The 21,096-nt window shown below is 38.1% G+C and overlaps 1 protein-coding gene and 4 non-coding genes across 5 annotated transcripts; all 5 read left to right on the forward strand.

Moving 5' to 3' along the window:
• Positions 1–186: 186 nt before the first annotated feature.
• Positions 187–19,557, forward strand: LOC140141308 (large ribosomal subunit protein uL13-like). Its single transcript, XM_072163136.1, has 8 exons — positions 187–255; positions 7,965–8,037; positions 11,740–11,805; positions 12,472–12,573; positions 13,438–13,523; positions 14,941–15,000; positions 16,704–16,826; positions 19,279–19,557. The coding sequence occupies exons 1-8, from the start codon at positions 238–240 to the stop codon at positions 19,360–19,362; spliced, it is 612 nt and encodes a 203-aa protein (XP_072019237.1). The 5' UTR covers positions 187–237; the 3' UTR covers positions 19,363–19,557.
• On the forward strand, positions 7,214–7,294 carry LOC140141715 (small nucleolar RNA Z195/SNORD33/SNORD32 family). Its single transcript, XR_011857439.1, has one exon. It is a non-coding gene; the product is annotated as a small nucleolar RNA Z195/SNORD33/SNORD32 family (small nucleolar RNA).
• Positions 11,894–11,973, forward strand: LOC140141710 (small nucleolar RNA SNORD34). The gene has a single exon (XR_011857436.1). It is a non-coding gene; the product is annotated as a small nucleolar RNA SNORD34 (small nucleolar RNA).
• On the forward strand, positions 12,967–13,047 carry LOC140141714 (small nucleolar RNA Z195/SNORD33/SNORD32 family). The gene has a single exon (XR_011857438.1). It is a non-coding gene; the product is annotated as a small nucleolar RNA Z195/SNORD33/SNORD32 family (small nucleolar RNA).
• On the forward strand, positions 16,975–17,053 carry LOC140141709 (small nucleolar RNA SNORD34). Its single transcript, XR_011857435.1, has one exon. It is a non-coding gene; the product is annotated as a small nucleolar RNA SNORD34 (small nucleolar RNA).
• Positions 19,558–21,096: the final 1,539 nt, after the last annotated feature.

Genomic DNA, 21,096 nt, shown 5'->3' on the forward strand with positions numbered 1-21,096 from the left:
GCATGTAGCCTATTTATCAAATTCATCATTAGATTCCCAAATACAATATTGCCTGAACAAGATTGCTGGTATTAAAATATTTTTTATAAAATTATATTTAGATTTGCTTTCCATAATTTACCATTTTTGGTCTTAAAAGATACGTAAATGTGCAAAACCGAGGAAAAAAATATCACCATCAATTAACCTTTGACCTCAGATTGGGAAACCCGTCCAACTTCCTCTTTTCCATTGGCCATGTCGAGCTTTGAGAAGGTACGGAAGAAGTGCCCAGAAAAATGTTTGTAATTGTAATTAAATAATGCTTAAAATATCGCTAAGTGCTAACAAATGTAAAGAATAACCACTTTTCTATAAAAGTGGAAGATCAAATGAAGAAATGTTGCCAGGAAGTTCAATTTTGAGTCCCATCAAAACAAGTCCTATCAAAAAATGAACACGCACACACTGCACATGCACATGATGATGCATGGATGTAGAATTCGGCAGTCGCGAGGCCGCTCTATTGGCTTACTTGATATTTGATATTGAACCAGTAATGAACATGCATGAGTCGGGAGTGCACCCGAGTAATTTGAGGTCTGGTCAATCAAAATGACCACATGAAATGGCGCGGCGAAATTTCGAGAAAAAAAAAATGTCGGCGATCCTGGATTCCTGACTTGTCATAGACTGCGGAACTCAGTCTCAGGCTCAGTCCTCAATGATAGTCAGTCATTTATCTTTTGGTCGTTATATGACTATCATTTGAGGGACTGAGTTGTTATAATATATCTTCCGAGGTGCAATTTCAGACAATAGCTGGGGATTAGTGGGGCAGAGGTTATCTATTCAATCCTTTCATGACCACTGAAGCATAGTCAAGTCTGCCAAGGACACCGACACAAATTGAAAGACCATCACAAAAGAATGCATGCATGTCAGGTCATCGATAGACATGTCCACATTCCTTATTATAGAGTACAACATTCAAAAAAAAAAAAAAATACAAAAATTTGAAATTTGGACACCAGAAACTTGGCGGCGTAGTCTAAAATGTGCCGGTACTTTATCCTTGATACAGAAGTCAGCATGCAGTGAAAGTTAGATTTCATAAAATAAAATCGCCTTTGTGTAAAATGGATCGCCGTGGTGAAAAATGATGCATTACATGTTTGTTTTTTTAAACAGACATTTGCCCATAACCGCTAATTTTTGACCTACAGACATGGTTGACCCCTCATTTTTAAGTTAAATAATCACCTTTTAAACAAAATAATTTTCATGTGAAATATCCTACTTGAAAATTTTGTGAACATGCCTATCATCGACACCAATTTGGTGTTTATGACACAAATTTTGTGTCTGTTATGCACCTCGAAATATGTACCTTAAAGTCTGTATCTAGACTTGTCACTAGTTTTGAGACCACCCGAGCTATTAAAGGTTAAAACTGCTAATCTATCAAATTAAACTTTCTAGACCAATGGAAGATGAAGTTCAACCCAGGGAAATGTAAAGTCATGCAAATCACTACCAAAAAGAAATCCCCCTAAGCCAAAGTTCAAATTTTGTGGAGAGGAACTTGAAGAAGTAAATGACCATCCATACCTAGGAGTTCAACTAGACAGTAACATGAAATGGACTTCACATATAAACCAAATCACAGCCAAGGCAAACGAACGCTTGGTTTTGTAAAGAGAAACCTCTGGTTCACCACCCAGGAAATCAAAGCCACAGCCTACACAACGCTCATAAGACCGACTTTGGAATATGCATCATGTGCATGGGACCCCCACACCCAAGTAGACATCAAGAAGGTCGAAAGCATACAGAGAAGAGCAGCTAGATTCACCATGAACAACTACAAGAGAGATAGCAGCGTAACCAGTATGCTGAACACTCTGGAGTGGGACTACGCTGCAAGAAAGGCGTGAAAATCAAGACTTGCCATGATGTTCAAGATCCAGAACGGACTTGTGGGCATTGACCGAGACACATACCTCACAGACTGCAACGACACCAGGACAAGGACATACTCAAGAACCAAACTGCAAAGGGGCAACGCAACCAAAGATGTTTACAAATACTCCTACTTCCCACGCCCGACTACAGACTGGAACACCCTGACCGAAGACATCACGACAGCACCAACCCTACCCAGTTTCAAGAGGAGGCTCGCAAAATAACTTTTTTCGCACACTCTCACATTTTTCGCGCGCACATTTCGACCTGACCTAAAGAAATTCCACCAAAGTTGGCGATAGTACGACTTTTGTTAGTTGAAACTGCCGACTCAACCGTATCCAGATCCAGATCCAGATTAACAAGGTTAAACTTGTTTTCAACTGTACAAACATACCTTTTAATTTTATTATTCCGTCGAACAAGCTTTGTTTCAAATTCAATTTCATGTTTTCCTATACCTGATCTCATGTACCAATTAGTTCCAGTAACTGTAACTCGGTATCTTTATTTAACATTATGACATTCTCGGATACCGAGTTACAGGTCGCCATATTAATGTCCGTTTCGCAAATACGATAGCTTGAGCTTATACTGGCCATTTCCCGATTGCCAAAAACTTAAAATTCTTCTTTCTCTAAAGCACATAAATAACTTACGCAAATGTAGTGCAATATGTGATCTTCAGACACTCCGCAAACTATCCGCATATGGATGTCTTGATATGATTGTTAAAAATGGTATATTTTATGTTTTTTCCACGTTTTTTCTGAATTTTAATACCTCTGTTTATGTTGTTTAACGTGCTGTTCACATTTTATAACGGTCGCTTCTTGTAACGTGACGTAAATAACGTAACGTGACGTCAATCATAGACGAGAAAATAATACAAACCATTCACCAACTGGCGAAGTCCATCATCATCTGAAAGAAGAAGCATGCGCGCGCACAAAAATGGCACAATCACATGGGCACGATCGAACGATACAAAGCGCAGGAACTTTGCCTCTTATTAAACGTTCTGTGCACTTCCTGCGTCTGTGCTGGTTTGTAAACACGCCTCCACGTGGCCATTAATTTGACCTTTAACCTACTTCCTCGCTACTTCCGTCGACGAGTCTCTACTTAAAAAATTTCGGAAGAGAAAGTGCTCCGAAAGAATTGCTTTTTACGAGGAAAGGAAGAATGAAGTGAAATTTCAACAACAGCTAATGGAAAGCTTGTGATGTAAAGGTACATATTATAGATGATGTAGGTATTGAGTTTATATATAAATTATTTTATGGGCCGATGAAGACGGCAAATTTCTTTTGCAAAAAGGACCAAAATCTACCGCAGCATGTCTTCGGGCCAGTAAATGTCAGTATGTTGAAGGATAGGACCGAAGACATGCAGGCAGGTCTAATGTACCAATACCTTGTGTATTGGTACATGATTCGGCGGGTATACTTCAGCAATAGCGAATAAGTGGTCGTTTTTACTCTGTTCAAAACGCGTCACATGTACACCAAATACAGCCCCGAAATGGTCTACTTTTAGCGTGCCTTAACTCCGAAACAGTTTAGTCAAAGTTAAAAATGCGATTCCCAACCCTTTGCTTACCTTGGACCAATTTGCAGTATTTTCCGCTAGCTCCGTGTTGAAAAATGGCGGTACATGCCGGTACAAACATAGAAATGGCCACATTTGCTTCAGTCCTGGTATGAATATTTCTTCCGTAATCCAATGGTTGCAACGTGGGCATCACGATGATAGTCTCCTACACAACCAGCTTGTGTCGGCCTGACGCTCGTCGATCCTAAAAGTGAGGACAGCGTGAGCTCTTACCTGCGTAAAAGTCTGTTCGACAAAGGCAAAAGGATGATTGACAGCGCCGTTCATTGGGCGGAGCCATTATATTACAGCAGACAGGTTGCGCTGTTCTCTGACCTTGACTGTTAAATCACGTAGACATACCGTGACCTGGGTACACGATACAAAGCTGGGGGATGCGACTGCGGCCGCCATTTTGACATGCGGTACATCTACTCTTCAGAAAAATTACTTTTGGTGACGTTTTTATATCAAACAATTTTCGATAACGGATTTCTACTAGGATTTCAATTTTTTATTAATGTCGAGGTGCATGTAGTTTTGAGGAATAACACGGGATGTTTCGAGTTTTATTTCAACTGGTGGTGTAGGAAGGTGAGTGAATTCGTGAATGAGGCCGGGGATTGAGGTTTTGTTGTTTCAACGATCCGGTAGTAGGATACGAAACGTAGGCTAAAAATGTTTAATGACGCCATGTTTACATGAAAACATTAGCTGCTGCGAGGTCAGTGTCGTTGAATTCTTTACCTAAATTCCTTTCAGGATATTCTGATTTCACTTATTTATGATGTGTAATGTAAAATTCACCATATAAACTCAAAAGTGTGAATGCAAGCTGTTATTGCTGACAATAGAAACATTGTTGCAAAGTCATTAAAAACAGGTATGTATTACAGACGTTCTTTGGCCGAAACGAGATACAGGCTAGTTAGGCAGTCTAATGTTTTCCAGAATTCACATTTTTTTTAAAGCTATTTTTGATGTAAACTTACGTAGCTTGCAAAACCGGTGGTACCAGCTCCGAAGCTTCCGTATAGCATGAACACATTTAAGTCATAATGTATGCGTGTTTTGACAGTAATTTTCGCTGCGAATCGTGCATTTTCAAGCGTGTTTGGCGCTACGACGCAATTCTTCAGTTATTTCAAGATGGCAATTTCTTTAAAAATTTGATTTATTCTTCTGAGAAAATTTCCATTCTCAAATTGTACTCACAAATCCATGTATGCATGCAAGTGTATTCGTCAATAACTTATGGACCTACTTTCAAGTGGTGAGCAAGGAAAATTCCTCTATAAAAGTCAGCAAATTCAGATGACTTCGGGCACAACTGGCGAAGTTTCACATTTCGAAATACAGATTTTTCCCAACTTTGTCATCACACATTTTGAGAAAATTGACACATTATATGCGTGTTGCGTCCATATAGTGTACTAAGCGTGCACGCAGTGAAAGGCGCGTGTATACTTTCTTCTGTACCGCGCTATATTCGCGTGTGTTTATCGCGGAGCTACTAGCGTTCACAGTGTTCTAGTTTGGCCAAGAATTACGTAATTTGATAATAGATATTGTGCACTGACACCAACAAGGGAAATGAGTCAGATATATCGCTAATATTGATTTTGAGATATTGTTGGTAAAGAAAGTGTTAAAATTCTTTTGTTTAATATCATAAATAATGTTTTCAGCGATTGATAAATGGAAGTAACTTAGCGAAGAAAAGTCGTATCAACAGGGGTTTTTCAGTTTTTGAAAGCTCTATTTATGTCCTATTTATGTAAAACTCATTTTCAACCAGGGTCGACATGTGACTCATTTCCCTTGATCATGTCACATTTTTTGACCCGGTGAGATTTTAGATACGGTACGGTATTTAAAATAGAAGATAGATTGGCAAAATAAGATTTTGTGAAGAATCATTTGCCTTTGTGATCTTGCTGAAAACATTGCAGAATAATGTTACATCGCCAACTTTAGCAATGTTTCATCGCTAACATATGGCGTGGTCGCCCCATTCTGTTTATACAATTCGATTCAACATCATGTATTGTATGGTTCTTTATAAAAAATATGGTAGGCCTACTGTCTGTGATGATGAAAATTGCTTACCAAGTTTGAGTTGTGGCTGTGAGACAAAAATTACCATCTGAGACAAACCTACACCGTCAGTGTCACACAAACACTTGTTACAATAAAAGTCAGAAATAAAGTTGCATCGAACGATTTCGTCAATCAAAACTTCCCTGGCCTGTGAGTGGTTAGTAGCACGCAAATAATGAAATTGATGTTGATTCATGATTCATCAGAGAAAAGAAATGGTGGAAGATGTCAGTACTGTAAAAGGCAATTTGAAAAGCATTTTTTCTTGGCATTGTTGACGTTGTGCCTTTTGCTCTAGTAATAAGGATTTAAGGTGGTACTACACCCCTTGATAAATTTATGACTTTTTTTGCATTTTTCTCAAAAACTAATAAAACACTGGTACGGTGACAAAAGTTACACATATTATAGGGGCAAGGAATCCAGTTACCAAACTGGAATTTCAGCAACTCAAGACAAGTAGTTATTGATTTATTGATCAAATACTGGTTTTCCCTCAGTTTTGACTGCAGCTCCACACTGCTGTCTGTGCCAAAATAAAACTTCCAGTGCAGTAGTTGTAGTCCTTGCCCCTATAATATACATAGGCCTATATTACTTGTCACCAATGCACTATAATTTTTGAGAAAAATGCAAAAATAGGTGCAAAATTGGACAGGGGTGTAGTACCCCCTTGATGAGAAAAGAAATTTGGTCTTGGTTTTTATCACAAAATTAAATGTACCGGGTACATTGTACACACCAACTTTATTGGAAACCATTTTAAAATTGTATGGTTTTCTGATAACAGTATTGAAAAATAAGGCTAATCATTTAGCAAGAAACCATGAGATTCCACAAGTCTACAGGCTTATTATTTAGGTCAGCTAGTGCTTGGCATGATTTATTGAAACGTAAAGTACTGGTGCACAGATTACGAGTGATCAACCATGAGACGCCAATCATGCCACAAGTCTACTGCACTCTGCAGTGAGGAGTTTTCGGTACAATTCTCTCCTTTATTAACTGTGAAATATGCAAGAGTGTTTATAGGCTTTATTTTGCTGCTTGAAAGGAGTGAATGTAATGGCTTCCATTTCAGTATGATTCATGACCTTATCAGAACAAAACTGTTTACACGATTGCAAAGTCAAACTTTTGTCAGGCGTATTGTTTTGAGGAGAGCTGGAACTGTCATTTCTCCTTAATTGCTTTGGGTATGAGCTATAAATCACTCCTCTTAATTGTAATCCAGGGGAGCTATTTTTATGACTTCTCTCTAGAGTTTCCTAGAAGTTTATACGTAATTACGACTAAGTACCAGTAAAACATACTTGAAATCTAATACGTTTTACCCAATTCAAAACTATTGCACCTTATGTATTCCTATGTTTCCAAATATATCTTTTGTCAGGCATTAATGTCTAACGACACTCCTTGCTCGCCCACCTCCTTCCTTAACAGCTTGGTCAGTGTCCTTTATTTCAGGGAAATGGTTTATACCATCTAAGACATATTAAAGGCCTGCTTTAATTTGTTGCGTACTCAATAAGACTAGCTAGATGATTTTAAGGTTTAGTATTATTTAGGTCTAACAAATGTCGATGATGATGCTTTCACCAACTTCGAGCCAAGGCTGTGAGACAACAACCTTACATGCACTACCATCTGAGACAGCCAACTATTAATTTATCAGAAATATTCACATTGTTCAGAATGTCAATGCCTGTGCTCGCACCAGTGTCAGATTGAGTTTTGCCAAAACAAGAAACTGGCTCCCACACAAATTTACTCAAGAAGTCTTAAATTTTGCTAACAGATAAATTCACATTCGATGCTAGCAGCCTTGAATTTGCCATTGGAGTCTAGTCTCGAATGTGCAAATTCAAAGCTATAGAGCTTCTCAAGTAAATGTAAATAAAGTAATATTCAGATTTCCTTTGACAGCATAACCATCGCGTATACGCACGCGACGTCAAGCGTGTGCATTGGACCTTGTGCAAAATAATACACGCCGGACGGCTAGCAGTACGCTTAATTTGTAAAAGGAAATCTGAATATTACTTTAGCCATGAAGAGTTCCAAGTGCGCCTGTGTGGATTTCATTATTTGTAATAAGTGATTGACAGGTGTCCAGGCTTGTACAGGATTACAGATTTTTAACTGTTAACATGCTTTACTGACATTGTAATTTTCCAGACCAATTGAACTTTCAAAATTGCCGGTTTTGTTTGCAGATCCAGTTGTGTAAAATATTGTGGCATCCCAGATTTTTCAGTTTAATGAAATTATATTGGTTCTGTTAGACAATTGTGTTAACCACTGTATAATGGGTTTTCTCTTTTCAGCTCCTCGTAATTGATGGGCGAGGCCATCTGCAGGGCCGTCTGGCCGCTGTGGTGGCCAAAAATCTGCTTCAAGGTAAGCTCAGCACTCAGCAGTTAAGCGATTACTCGCTTATGGGGTTGATGGAAAAGTCAGATGCTTAAATGGCAGAAATTTTATGTAAAATGTTCCATAATTTTCAGAATTTGCTGTACATATGGTTTGCAAAATTCGAAAGTTTTGTGGAAACAAGGCATTTTAATGTGATCAGAATTCGTCTGATTTGACTTTTTGTTAGCACTATGGTGCCTGTTGATCAGTTGATGATTACTACTTAATGTGTGTACTTGAGCAGGTTCAACTGCACATCATGTATGGATCTTTCTTTATAAAAATATGGTACTGTCTGTGATGATGAAAATTGCTTACCAAGTTTGAGTTGTGGCTGTGAGACAAAAATTACCATCTGAGACAAACCTACAAGTGTTGCAGAAACACTTACTATACCAGGCTGTGACAAATTGCCCTTTTTCAGGTTGCCCGGTCGGGCAAGCTTAGTCTAAAAAGTACTTGCCCGAACTTGCCCAAATAATTTTGGGTCATTGCCTTATGATGGTACAATTTTGGCCTACAATAAAGTTAACACATAATTTAAAATAATTTGTACTCACCATCACTAAATATTTATCCATTCTTTTACTTGAAAATATCAATTAGCCCAAAGCTTTTACTCAAGCACACAGCGACATCGACAGTGAGCAGCGTGCTATTAACATAGTACATGTGTAGTATCAATTACATATGCAAATGAGTACCACAAAAGCATTGTACAAGACGCAACATGTCCAGAGAATCTAGGCCAATGACACAAAAGGTCGCTTGTATGCATACGCGTGTGACTCTGTTGACATTGACATAAAAGATTAAATTTTCAAGCTTTAAGATTTTCGCAATTATTAAAATTCTTGCATCTTTATTTTATAAAAATGTCGAAAATAAATATTGAAAAAGTTTTGTTGTTTCATGACATGTGTACTGCTTTTTTCTAACTTTATTTTCGTATTTCATTTGTAATATTTTTCGCCCCACAAAAGGTACTGAAAAAAACACCAACCCAAATCCCAATAATGATTATATTTAGGAAAATATGAATATTATTTACAATTCACTAAAATTTCCGGGATGAAATGAAGATGGCCTTAGATGGGAATAGAGTGTGCATGAATGATTCCTTCTATGAAAATAAAATCAGCACGAAATATGCAACCTTAAAATTTAGCAGTGAAAATGTAAATGCAAGCCACGTGGCTGTGGATGAACTGACCTAGACCGGTTTACATGTGTTCTGAAACTTCTGTTGTGTTGGTCGCATGCGCAGTACTAACAATCTAATGACTTCCGGGGGGGAAGTTCCGGGATGCATTTGATCGAGCTATTGTTTACATTTTACGAAACAGGTGACTGAATTTAATGCTTAAGGAAGACCGATATGGGTGGTCTGTTGTGAAATGTATAAACTTCGAACACATGTTTTATGATTATTTATGGCCCAAAGTAGGAGAAAAAGGTCAGGAAATGTTGATGATAAAGTGGTGATTTGTGAATAATAATGTGTGTACTTTGACAAATGATAAATAAGCCTACTGCTACTCATGATTTAAGCTTGCCCGATCGGGCAGAGCTTCTGTAAATAACAGTTGCCCGAACAAAAAAGTGGTTGCCCCGGGCAATCGGGCAAGCTATTTGTCGCAGCCTGTGCTATACAATAAAAGTCGGAAACAAAGCAGGGTTACATCTGACGATTCTGTCAATCAAAACTCTCTTGTGCGTGATTGGTTAATTAGAGCGCAAAAAGGAAGTTGGTTAATCTGGTGCCATCGACAGAGAAAATAAAATAGTAGGTACTTTTACAAGGCAAAAAGCAACTTTTTATATTTAGAGGTTAATAACTGCGCATCGGTTATTTGGAGGGCATTGTGAAAAATCTAAACATTTTGCCTTTGGAACCGAGGAATATCCCGAGTCCGAGGTCCAAAGCAAAATGTTTAGATTTTTCACAATGCCCGACTATATAACCGATGCAAAGTTATTAACCTCGTTCATAACCGCTCACTTTGATCTTTTAACTTTACAAAATAACAAAAATTTTCCTCAAAAGTTTGTAAAATAAACAATTTTACATCTTCCCTTTCCCCAAATCGATCAGGCTAAAACAAAACGACCAATAACAAAAGTGCGTATCAGAATCTGTGCAAATATGGTAGCGCGCAATCCAAATCGGCAGCCAGCGCCAAGCAGAGTTCGTTGGACGCACAATACGGCGCACGCAGAAGTCAATTGTGTGCGACATTGGAACAACTACGCATTTTGCGGTCAATTGTGAGATATTAATGACCTCGATTTGCGTTCGCGTTTTCACAAATAATAAAATATGATTGGATCGCACGCATCGCGTTTATTAATGAGGTGTTGAATGGTGCATTCAGCGAATTAAGTTTCCTATATTAATAAGACTCAACTTTTAGACAGTTCTGTTTGTTTGATGGTGCAAAGTTACCACATGGCACACTGTTTGCCACTGCATTTAGAAATTTCAATCACGACAAATTGTAAACAAATAGTATGATTGACAGGTAATTTCACAAATGAGGAAAATTAATTTGTGTTCAATCAAGAAAATACACCTACGCTTGTTACTCTGCGACTATACATGCATACATCACTACTTAACCCATCCATCTGGTCCTATTTATAAACTGGTTGGTATGTGACCCAATGTCTTTTTAGCCACTCACATTTGACTATTGTGACATGGTGAAAGGTCAATTGATGATGTTGACATGGAGATCTGTGCACTTGAGGTTATTTGTGCACTACGCTCAGTCACACAAGTGTAAGTTCTTGGTTGAACACAAATAATTTTCCTGTAGTATCTTTAATTAATGAATTTGTTTACACATTTGACTTGTTTTGATGTGGTAAAAGTACTGTATGAAAATCATGTTAAATCTTACAAAATCTTACAAGGATTGCACATGATGCCATGCACCAAATCGCTGGCCGGGCAAGCCACTCCCCGTGGCATGAGGTCGGTGATCGTGTGCGTGGCACCCGAGGGGTCCCAGGGTCAATTCCTGGGGGTGCCAAGTGAAATCTTTCTTCATCTTATCTCCTTTTTGGTTCCTTCTCTGCCTTCCAATAGCAAAAAAGCATGTTCCTTGTTAGGGTTAATTTGCCTGTTAGGGTTAATTTGCAGAATTTGCTTTACATTCAAAGATGGTTTGAAAAAATTTGAAAGTTTAAAGTGAGGCATTTTGTGATCAGAATTTATCCAGATTTGACTCTTTGGAAAGACTGCCCGTTGATGGTCACTACTTTATGTGTGTGCTGACGTAGATTCAACATCATCATGTATGGATCTTTTTAAAATATGGTACTGTCTGTGATGATGAAAATTGCTTACCAAGTTTGAGTTGTGGCTGTGAGACGAAAATTACCATCTGAGACAAACTTACACCATCAGTGTCGCACAAACACTTGATATACAATAAAAGTTGGAAATAAAGAACCACATTCACGTCGGACGATCCTGTAAATCAAAACTCCCCCATCTCATGATTGGTTAGTAGCGCTCAAAAGGGCGTTGATTCATCTGGTGCCATCATCGGAGAAAAGAAATGGGGGAAGATGTCGGTACTGTGATAAGGCAAAAAGCAACTTCTCTAGGCATTGTTGACGTGGTGTCTTCAGAAAAGGATGTTTCCTATTACTAATACACAAATTTTTGATTCATTACAGGTCAGAAGATTGTAATAGTACGATGTGATGGCATCAACATTTCCGGTTCATTCTACAGGAACAAATGTAAGTTTTTTGGATTACATTGAATTATATACAATTTAAAATTTGCTTTGAATGCTCAAGCTGTAACAACCGTGTCTAGAGCATTGGATTGCGTCTGTGATGTTAATCTTTACCTACATTGTTTGATATGCTGTGAGAACAAAATTACTGAATTTGACTGAGACGCACATGCAGGCGCGGCCACTTCATCACTAAGTGTCTAAATAGTCGTTAGAGTTATAACAGTTACTTAGATAATTGGATGCATTCTGATCCACTCAAGTCATTGATGGGACATTTTGGAAAATGGGAAGAAGGAAAATAATTTCCTCATAATTTGATTTTCTTCATGTTGCCCAGTTCAGTTTTCTTTTGGTGAAATCCAAACATTCTCAACCTGTAACAATATGAGCTCATGTATTGATATTGCCCATTTTCTCGGGTATCGCACAGGGTTGGTTTTTGATCCATATGTGTGCTTGTGCCCTGATCTCAATTTCACAATTTCCCCCTTTGGAATAGCTTGTGTAACACATGTTAAAAAGTGAAGTCTTAAAAGTAATGTAATAAATAAGCAAAGACCACCAAGATGTTCAACTACAATTACTTAAAAATTCAGAATGCTTTCAAATTTACTCTTGTTAAAATGTGATTTACAAAGATGTTTTTGTTTGTTAACTTTCGCAGTGAAGTACTTGCAGTTTATGCGCAAGAGGATCAACACCAAACCCTCACGTGGTCCATACCATCTCAGAGCACCGAGCAGGATCTTCTGGAGAGTTGTAAGGGGTAGGTTCAGTATGATACTGCTTTCCATTCCAAGGCCTCAGATTTGGCGAGAATCACAGAATCGACTCTCGTAATGATTCTCGTAACATTTGTTGCGAGAATCAACTTCTTTCATTGAATCATTCCGTAAGTAATGCAATTCAGATGTTTTTGGTACTCGCCAACTGTCACGAAATTGAGGCCCTGCGGTATTAGTAGGGCTGGCCCATTAATATTGACATAAATTACAGACAATACATACAGAAGAACTATTTATTGATATGATTTATATGCAAGGAGAGTAAAATCTACTTGTACAACCTTCCTGTATAATAACAGATCGTAGATTGGATACTTTTTTGCCGAAGGAAACTTACATAAAACCCAGTATGGTTTTTCCGAAATTTTGTGCCAAATGTCGATGATGATGATTTCACCAACTTCGAGCCAAGGCTGTGAGACAACAACCTTACATGCACTACCATCTGAGACATTGCCAGTAATATCAAATCTGCTCTTTTGATATCCAAATATGATAGAATGAGCTCTTCTTCTCTCAGTCTCTTGTTAGATAGACGCTGGAAACAACACAACTCCTGTATAAAAGTCTAAGTTGTCAAAAATGTTCAGTGTTCCAGTTCGCACTATGACTGATCATGATTGCTTGCCCTGAGCGTGATGTACAACACAGCCGTACATGCCTTACAGATGCAAAATGCCAGAAAGTCGCATACAATCGTGTACATTACTTGTGTTACAATAATGACGCACAGCAAATTAGTCTAATACAGCACTGCTTTTCATCTTGCCATAGTATACATTTGATTAGTGTGTCAATTACAGTAAGCATTTTAAATAATAATAAATTTGGGTTTTGATTTTCAGGTATGTTGCCACACAAGCAAGCCCGTGGTGCACAAGCCCTAGCCAGACTGAAGGTCTTTGATGGTATGCCACCTCCATACGACAAGGTAAACATTTCTGAACAGTACAAAACATTTGCTTGATGGACAGGCGATTTGCGCGGAAAAATATAGCGAATTGCACGGAACTTTTTTTTCAGTGCAAATCATGTATCCTTGCCCATAGGAAAAAAAATAGCCAATTACGCGGAAAAAAAGTTCCGCGCAAATCGCTTGTCCCTGCACATGAAAAAATAGCCAATTACGCGGAAAAAAAGTTCCGCGCTAATCGCTTGTCCCTGCACATGACCTGATACCTAAGCACTGGCCTCTTGGGTCGTCTTCATCGCAAAGAAGTTCATGGTCTTTCCAGTGAGGGCTATAGATGAGTTGACTTCTGATGTCATTGCTTGGCAGTATGCGCACGCATCTTCACAATTTTCATTGTTTTTTGCCTGGCAGTATGCACGCGCATCTTATTTTGTTCACATCACAATAAGACTATTGAACGGTGTAGTGGTTACATGCAGTTCGTTTGAGCATATCGATATACCAGTCTCTAGCCTTTGTTGATAAACATTGAGATCAACTCATCTATATCTTTCCGATTGTGTTCGTCATTGATGAACCGATAAGCGCCTGACAGAATTTGACCTTTTTTGAACTGCGGTGCCTGTTGATAATGATGGTTACTACATACTGTGTGTACTTAAGTTATATTAATTCGGTACTGTCTGTGATGATGACAAATTACACTGCTTACCAAGTTTGAGTAATGAACGTGAGACAAACTTGCATCTGAGACAAACATGAAAACTACACCTAAAAAGCCCTCTTTGCCAAACAATCTCCAGATTCTGTAATATTCAGGTTATTGCAGAATACGGGGTACCACCACAATCAAATTGGGGTTAGGATTCGAGTTTAGGGTTAGGATTAGTGTGAGACTTTAGGGTTAGTATTATGATTAGTAAATAAATACAAGTGATGCCCTGTCTTCTGTTATTACCTACTAATGTCCGCATTGGTTATTGGCTGTGAGATAATCATAACACCTGTGAGATAATCATAACACGAGAACAGCATATTTTTTTCAACTTTGTTTTGAAGTTGGATCTGATGGATATTTGACAAGATCAGTGGAAATGCTTGATTAAATGTTCAATTAAAAATGGTTTAGAATGAAAGAATGGCTAATTTTGATACATTTTAATTTACAGACCTGAAACTTTCCTCTTTTTAGCTGATTTCCTCGTAATTTATTCCTGAAATTTATGCATTACGGTATTTGTTATTTTCAGCCCAATTTGAGCTTTTTTTTTGCATGTTTTTGTGCTGTTCCCTCTTTTTTAAAGCATTTTCCTCTTTTTTCACAAATGGTCAGTTTCAGGTCTGAATTTAGCCATGGTAATTAATTCTGTAATGTCGGGTTAACCGTTAAACTGATCACCTTATTGTCTCTTCGTCATTCTCTTATCTTTATTAGAAAAAGAAGTTCAGAGTTCCCAGCGCCATGAGAATACTACGTCTCAAACCTGGACGCAAGGTAAGTTTTTTTCACCGAAATTCTGGTAAAAGGAAACTTGCAAAGTTATATTTTTTGCTCCCAAGGCAGTTCCTACACAAATGTTTTGTGTTGACCTTGTGTTACAATTCATCAGTGATGTATGCTTAAATTCAGCGGATCGAGTACTAGTCTTATCTAGTGTGAGACCAAAATTTAACTGAGACGAATTGTAACACTACAGGTCATTTGTTGTGTAGCGAAGATCTAAAACCAGCTTGATGTACCCCATCCCAAACATTGTTGAACTACTGTAACACTTTGTGGGAGGGGAAATCCTAACAATTAATGATAAAGTAACGGCGACTTTGAAGTTCTTATCATTGTTGATTTGAATTAATTGTATTATGGAATTGGGAATTCACAGGTAGAAAAACTGGAAGGGGGACTTGAAATTCAATATCTCGGTACCATGTACACAGGGTCTGCATGGTTAATCTTAAGGTAGCTGTGTACTCTAGACATTGTTTCTTTCGCAAAATTGAGTTTTTTTGATATGTTTGTACTTTGTTATGTTTTTTATAAATACAAGGAATGAAAATCCAGATTTGTAAACTCCAACTGCAATATTTTAAGGATTTTATTTCACTATTCCACTCGTGTTTGAAATTGAAAAGGAAAGAAAATCTTTGTTGTACCAGCAGGGTACACGCAGCGATAACAACTCATCGCGTTGCGTGTCGCGCAATTTGTTAACGCACAAATCGCTACACATACGCTGACGCTTATCTGCATGCGCTGGCGCATCTTATGGAAACACCACGGAAGCACAAAAACCTAGTGGTCAAATGGCTCCGTTTTAGCTGATAAAATGTGGGTTTTTCAAGTTCTTTCCCCGATTTAAATATCAAGTTATGAATGGATTTCGCTCAAACTTCTCAAGGGGCCGTGGATTTACCCGATGTTTATGTAATGTAAGGTAGAAAAATAAAAACCCGCATTCTCCTGTGAGATTCGATGAAAGTGCAAAATGTGACCACTTTAAACTTCAACGGCCATTATTTCAATGTTCATTTTCTCGGTAAAATGACGTTTTAGGTACACGATAACTCAATAAATACAGCATCTATAGGTGAGCAAATATGATCATCGTAAAAGCATGATCGACTCAAGAAACGGTTTTCTCATTTTTTTATATTTTGGTCTATTTCCGATTTTAGGCATCATTTTGTGCAAATAGGCGTTTGTGAATTTTAAAAGTTCAATTTGATGCCTTATATGGTCAATATCTCAAAAATAAGGCCAATATCAAAAAATAAAAAAAACTGTTTTTGGAATGGAGCCTCAAGATTGAGCTAAAAACAAAATAAAATATTTTGGAAAGAGTGTTTTTTTGTTATGATGTACCTAACAAATATTGCCAAAAACTCACTTTTTGTGATTTTCTTCATAATTGTTGTTTTTACCCCAAATCTGTATTTATATTAAGATTTATTGATGTCTTGCCGTCATAAAAATGTATACTTTTATATGTCTTGTGCGAATAATTACAAAGTTATTGCACTTTTACTACATGCATGTCTGAGAGTACACAGCCACCTTAAAAGAGTTCACAAATTGATTCCTGCAAATAAGTTGGTTGCTTGGTACCCTCTTTAGCTTGTAAATTTGTAACCCATGTTGGCTCAACTTATAGAGCATTTCATCAGACTTGACACCCGGTCATTAATTTCTTTCACCTTCAGTACTGCTACTTGGGCCGTCTAGCTTCAGAAGTCGGCTGGAAGTATCATGGTATTGTCAAAGCACTCGAGAGAAAACGCAAAGCCAAGGCAGCAGTGCGTTGGAACAGAACAAGAAAGCTCATGGTATGTAGTGAACATTATATTGTTTGAAGTTGTATTGCAACCTTAATTTGTACCATATTTTTATAAACAGCCCGAAACATTTGTAACTGTAAAATGTTGTATTTGAAAACGGAGGAATGAATTATGGTACTGCTTAGTAGGACTATCTATGTGTCAATGATGCCTATTATAACCTACATTGTTTGATGCTATGTGAGAAAATACACAAATTTGCTACTGAGACACATGTAATTGAATACCTGAGTGGAAGAAGGGCCCAACTCCAATTTTTAACAAAAATGTGTTAGACCCAGCATGTTATTGCCAGCAGACTGTTCTTCCTTGTGTGTGAAAGATGAACCAAAATCCACTCTCTAAATAGTCTTCCACGTACACTTAATCGTGGTTTTCATGGAAGAAAGGCCCAACTCCATGGAGTTGGGCCCTTCTTCCACAAATATTGGGTTAAAGAGTAATTTTTGTTCATCCATGAAATCTGCTTTTTACTACAATAAACTTTCTTGCTAACATATTACATGCTTCTACTTGTGCAATTAATGGATAATTACCAAATTTCTGTAGCTATTTATAACGCATCTGCTTACGGAACTGACACTTACAGTATATTAGTGGAAGAAGGGCCCAACTCCAGCTCGTATTAAGACCTGTACCGTTGCCATGGAAACATCATATATAATTTCGAATGTATGTAATAATGTATGGCCATGTATTAAAGGTTCCCTCAAGATGAAAACATTCTGTCTATAAAACTTTTCCAAATATTAAGTTTTTTCTTCATATCTCAAAAACAGTTTTGATGGAGTTGGGCCCTTCTTCCACTCAGGTATTCAATTAGATACCTACTGTTGCTGGAAGTTTACAAAAATGAATTTACTATACTACTAGTATGTGGTTTTTAACTTGCAATTGCTGCCTATACATGTACTAGGGGTGTGTAGTACGTACAATTTGCAAATTCCATACTTTGTGGCTCAAACTATACACGAATCCGACGGGAGCTGTTTCTACTTAACCGTGGGTGGCGCTGTAGCGTCCGCCATTGCCGGGGGCCATCCAGGAGCTATTTCGCGCATGATTCAAGTTCACATGCTCACTGTATGTTCACTTTTCATCTTTTTAAAGCTATTTTATTTTAATTGGCCTTATCGGGAAGTAGGGCCCAGGCCTAGGCCTACCGCATTGTCAGTCAAAGACAGATAATTTTCTTGTTCTTTTGTAGCTTCTTAATTAACTGAAAGGAAATAGTCAAATATTTGCATCAAACTGCGATGTATAATGCGATGCAATATCGGCAATCGGGGGCTTTGTAAAATTGTATTCCTTGTTGCCCAACACATTAACATACATGTACGGACGGTCGGACGCACACAAATTTTGTGGGACGCACAATTCCCGGCCAGGTTTTACAGTTGTGCGTCCGAGAGTTTTTGAAGGCTAGCGGGGAGCCTTGGTGTACTTAAGCAGATTCAAAATGAATGGATCTTTATAAAAAAAAATATGGTACTGTCTGTGATGATGAAAATTGCTTACCAAGTTTGAGTTGTGGCTATGAGACAAAAATTACCATCTGAGACAAACCTACAACTTTAGTGTTGCACAAACACTTGCTATACAATAAAAGTCAGAAACAAAGTGCTCAGGGTTACATCGAACATCATCTGCCTAAGCAGCCATGGCAATTTGATGATGGTGACAGTGAAGTGAACTTAGTGAAGCATATCAAAGGTATTGTTGTTGTTTGCTTATGCTATGCTGCACAAATGGCCCCCCATAATGGCGGCGATGTAAGAGGCGAAGAGGGCACCCTTTCGAGAGTGCTCGGCCGGATTCGTGTATAGTATACTTGGGTATGTAAACTGGCAACTTTCATACTTAGATACTACAACACAGGAATATGTAAATTTGCAGATTTTATACTTTGTGGATATGGAAGAAAAATGCCCTTTTACCCATGTTGTAAACAGTTATAAGTGATGGAAGAATAAACTTTTTTTTGAAACGGGTGTGGGAAAAAAAATTGGGCCCTATATCTCTTTGTATTTCAAAATGTATATGGAACCTTGAACTGGATTTTAACAATGCAGGCAAGTAAGGGAACAAACAAAAAAGATGTATGTCCTGTAAATGCTATGTGAGGGGGGGGGGGGTTAAAAATTGTCTGAAAGAGGTAATGACCTGCTCCCACAAAGTGAGTACAATTCCAAGTTGGTTGTTTCGAGACCTGGCCGCTGAGTTGATGTTCTTTGTTTGACCCACACCTGTACATCAACTTACAACAACTTAACGCTCAGTCCGTGGGAGCAGATCACAACTTAACATTTCAGGATTGCATTTCTGGCAAGGAGAAAGGAAGGGGGTTATGGATTCATCAATCTTTTGGGTTGTTCTCTAAGTAGCAAAGAATTTGTTCAATGCAATAATCATTTTGTTTTTCTGCTTTGTGTCTTTTCAGCATCTGAGGTGGAAAGCTGCAAGGACTCAATCTGAAAAGATTGCCCCCCATCAGAAGGTCATTGAAGAATATGGATTTCACTAGTCTACCACTAATTTCAATGTAACAGCAATCAACAGCAGCAGCAACAACAGCAAAGCAGTGATGAAGGTTTACAGTTTAAGAAATAAAATATAACATGTATATATGAGCACTGGCGTATTCCATGAGACACATCTTGTACCTCAAACAAAACCAAATCTCGATTCTGGGGTTTCAAGTTTTGTCCAGTGTTTAGAACCTTCATCACTGATTTGGCAGACATGAGCTGCATTTAAGAAACTGACTTGAAACATCCAAAATGTCGTACCCATCAAAGCGAACCAAATATTTGTGTAAATGCAAAGAAGTAAAAATAACATGTTCCATGCTCAATGGAAGCAAAACCATAAATGTGTCTGCTGTGATTCTCTCTTGATGTCAAGTTCTTAAAGGATATCTGAAAGGTCCTAGTACTAAGCCTTTGTAAAAGGTTTGCAAGACTTACGTGACCTGCTCCCATAAAATGAGCGTAAAGTGAAAGTCGCAAGTTGGTAATTTTAAGATGTCCTAGCTGTTAAATATTATTGGTGTTCTTTATTTCATACGCACCTGTTCAAGCCAATAGTATGTACAGTAAGCCAAAAAATCAAGTACCAGTTATGTTTACCCCTGTATATCCTAAACAAAGACAGAGGTGTCATAATTAGATCCAGCAGCCAATAGCTGCAGTTTTTAGCTCGAATTTAAGACCTCATTCGTTGAAATTGTTCAAGACATAAAGGCACAACGATCCAAAACCCCAAGGAAGGTGCCAATTTAAAAGTTGCAGTTTCTTCCATTGCATACGCTATTGATTTGTACACAAAGCGTTCGCTAATAAGGCGCCGTGCTTCCATTGATTAGCACGTTAAAACTAGCATCATGCTTTCATTGATAAGAACACAAAAGGGCAACTTTTGATTTCGTCTCTTCAGTAGGTTTTAGATCACCGTTTCTTTAATTCTCAACCAATTTCAACAAATAAGGTCTTGAATCAGAGCTAAAGAGTTCAGGTATTAGCTGCTTGTTTTAATTTTGACATATTTTTCTTAATTTAAGATATACAGGGGTGAACACAACTGGTACCTTAATTTTTTGGCTTACTGTATGTCTTTTATGAATGGGGGCATAATGGGCCATTCACGAAGGACATACTACTGGCTTGTACAGGTGAGTGGCAAACAAAGAACATCAGCCAGGATATATCCAAACTACCAACTTGTGACTTTTACACTCATTTCATTGTAACAGGGTCACATTATCCACAGGAGAGAGTATAATCATTGAAAATGTTTTTCATTGGGACGTGAATTTTGCCACTTTTGTACGATGTTGCATCAAGGTCCCACTTTATTCCGTATTTGAAAACTGTTTTCTAATGATTACGCCCTCCCCGACCCTCTTTGTGACCTAATCCGATCCACAGAGTATGAAAGATTCAATTTTGAAAGAGGGCTTCATCATCGATTTGCTCATTAACCAACCCTGGCTAAAGCATTTTCTACCCTGATGTGGTAGTGAAGTCAAAAGCGTGGAGGCAGCTGTTTTACGTGTGCATCTATGCGGTGTCTTCTAAGCGTGTGGGTGTGTAGGCCAGCGCTTTGAGCGGCGATTTGTAGCTGCGCCCAATAAAATGCGCATTGAAGTCGCTTCCACATTGGAGTGGAAAATGCTTTAACCAAGTGACTCCTGCATCCCAAGCACATTTTGACAAAGTTAATAATGATAGACCATCCCTTTAATGGCATATTCTGGCTA

The sequence above is a fragment of the Amphiura filiformis genome, chromosome 19, assembly GCF_039555335.1.
Source record: "Amphiura filiformis chromosome 19, Afil_fr2py, whole genome shotgun sequence".
NCBI lineage: Eukaryota > Metazoa > Echinodermata > Ophiuroidea > Amphilepidida > Amphiuridae > Amphiura > Amphiura filiformis.

Excerpts from the sequence above, each read along its gene's own strand:
- LOC140141308 (XM_072163136.1), top strand. Across the intron at positions 11,806-12,471 it reads TTCATTCTACAGGAACAAAT|TGAAGTACTTGCAGTTTATG; the intron begins GTAAGTTTTTTG and ends TAACTTTCGCAG. Across the intron at positions 13,524-14,940 it reads TGCCACCTCCATACGACAAG|AAAAAGAAGTTCAGAGTTCC; the intron begins GTAAACATTTCT and ends TATCTTTATTAG.